Below are 2,574 nucleotides of genomic sequence, written 5' to 3' on the forward strand. Positions count from 1 at the left end.
GAGCTGCGATTTGAGCCGTACGCACAAGAATCGCTTCTGGCCACTCCCATTCCCACAATTCAATGATTCACATCCGTATATTTGGCGAAAGATGATTTTGCAGTGAAATGGTTGATTTCATGATTTTATGTGAAAGTTTATTTGAAATGAATATTGTACCCTTACCTGTAACTTCCAGGGGTATTAACACAGTCTCCGTTGTTTTGGCATCCCAAATCTGTACCAGCCAGTATGTAACATTCGTCTATGTCCTCCTCACATGTTTTTCCCTGTAGATACAAAAACGATGAAAATTTAACAGTTTTTTCCTAATGCTAAAATTAAAAAAAAAATGATAAAAACCCAACAGCCATTTCAGTAAATGTTTTTAAAAATAACCTAAAGTAAGTTTGATATAATAAGCGTTAAATAAGCATTTTTAATATTAAGTTCATTTAATGTTATTTTCAAATAAACCTTTAATAAGTGTTGAGAGCGAATGTTTATAAATCACTTAAACTTAAAAATGAAATGCAAATGCCAACGCCATGAAGTTGTAAATATAACACTTTTCCAATTATAACTGACGTGTATACGTTCTTTAAAATATATTTTAATTATAATTATTAAAAGAGAAAATAAAATAAAATCAATGCGGTAAAGATAGGCAGGAATGTGGCGTTTAAAAATTGAAAAAGTCAGTGAAAAGAAACTATAAATTTGCATATGAACAGTGAAGTCCTCGGAGAACAAATTCAACATAACGTTACTTCCAATCCAGGGGGGAGATTCTGTAACCAGTTAGCGACAATTTTCGAATCGCTATCGCACTTTTTGACGCATAAACATTTATNAAAAATTGAAAAAGTCAGTGAAAAGAAACTATAAATTTGCATATGAACAGTGAAGTCCTCGGAGAACAAATTCAACATAACGTTACTTCCAATCCAGGGGGGAGATTCTGTAACCAGTTAGCGACAATTTTCGAATCGCTATCGCACTTTTTGACGCATAAACATTTATATCGTGCGTCAAAAAATGCGATAGCGATCCGAAAATTGTCGCTAACTGGTTACAGAATCTCCCTCCAGGACCCGCTGCGCTAATCGGTGGAACATTCGAGCCTTCAAATAATGAGTTATCCTTATCCTTGATTACTTTTACGTTCAATTAAAAATGTATACACGTTTTTTCAGAAACCTTCATCCATGAGATTGGCGGCGATGAAGCGGAATATACATACAGCTCCATAGAACTCGTGTTTCCAATTTGTCAATAACCGCATGTGAAAGCTGCTGCACGCACAAGATATAATAATTAGCTTTTTTATACTTTGTTGTTATCATGAATTTATATTTATTTATATACATATACATATATTGTTTAAAGTAGCAAAAGAATGTTAAAATGTCTCTTCCCTATTTATATTTTCCCGACTGTAGATGAGTCTGCAGAAAACTCGCATTTCTTTTAGTTTCTATTCACATTTGTTAGAAAATATTTGGATGTTACTATATTTGTTATATAAAGCTTAATAACTATAATAGTAAACTTAAAAAATGCTTTCTTTAAGTTTATTTTGCTTGGCGGGAGTTGTATATGCACATATCGTCGTTTCAAGTACAAATCCGCGTAACTGACATTTGCTGCCAAAAATTGGATTTGCTCACACACGCTCTTAGCTCAATCCTTATCCATTCGTCCTGAAATATACTAGCCAGAGATGTTTTGTTGATACGCGGTTTTTTACTTTAAACGACGATATGTATTTATTTTATAATCCTCATAAAGATCATTGAGTACATAAGACCAACTTTTTTGGTGTCTTGAAGGGACTATATTCGAAATCTTTTTTTTTTTACACGTTTATATCAGTTCGCTTTCTTGTTTCCCAGATATTATTTGCGTACTCGTAGCTGTTATTTATTGAATGTTATCAGGGTTATCAGGTGTTAGTAGGTGTGTACTCGTATTGAGAGGACAAAATTCTCCAGCAGCAAATGTTCTGAGAATTTAGCAGCATTCGCTCCCAAAGAGACGAAATATCAACAGAAGTACGAGAACGCAAAATTTGGAAAAACTTGCAACCTTCGAAACAGCTGATCACTTCCACAGTTGCCACTGGTGATTAATTTGGCAATTTATTTCCTGTTTGGTATATTTTCCCCCGATTTGGCATTTTATACAATTGAATAGTTTTCGATAAGAGGAGAAGGACTTGGCTTCACTTGGCATTTTCAATTGGCGTCAGTTAGCACAGAAGAGAAATGACTGGCGTGCTGTTTTGGACTCGGCCAAAATCGCTTAGGCGGTTACAGCGCCAATCAAGAAGAAGAAGAAGAGATTTAATTGCAGCATGCTGAAATGTTGTTTTGCTGAAGTTTTCGGTTTTGGTAGGTTGATTGTCGAAATGAAAATTTTATAATTTTAAAGCTACATCTGTAGCTATATCTATTACATTGTTTTTGGATCAATGATGGGTGTTTGGAGGAGATACTCTTGTTTTTGAATGCGTCACCATGTGATATCACAAATAATTATGAGAAAATAACTTATTCATTCCGATATAATTAATTTGTATTTTAAAAAGGTTTT

General features: G+C 33.9%; 1 protein-coding gene across 1 annotated transcript in view; it reads right to left on the reverse strand.

The window, feature by feature from the left end:
* The window catches only part of Cubn2 (Cubilin 2), a 364,924-nt gene that overhangs the window by 274,566 nt on the left and 87,784 nt on the right, over nucleotides 1–2,574 (reverse strand). Inside the window, exon 2 of the mRNA XM_017609025.1 lies at nucleotides 166–269. Within this exon, the coding sequence (XP_017464514.1) occupies nucleotides 166–269 (104 nt within the window). The remainder of the gene's footprint in view (nucleotides 1–165; nucleotides 270–2,574) is intronic.

This window comes from Rhagoletis zephyria, unplaced genomic scaffold, assembly GCF_001687245.7.
Source record: "Rhagoletis zephyria isolate East Lansing unplaced genomic scaffold, Rhagoletis_zephyria_1.1 Rzeph_scaffold_00183, whole genome shotgun sequence".
Taxonomy (NCBI): domain Eukaryota; kingdom Metazoa; phylum Arthropoda; class Insecta; order Diptera; family Tephritidae; genus Rhagoletis; species Rhagoletis zephyria.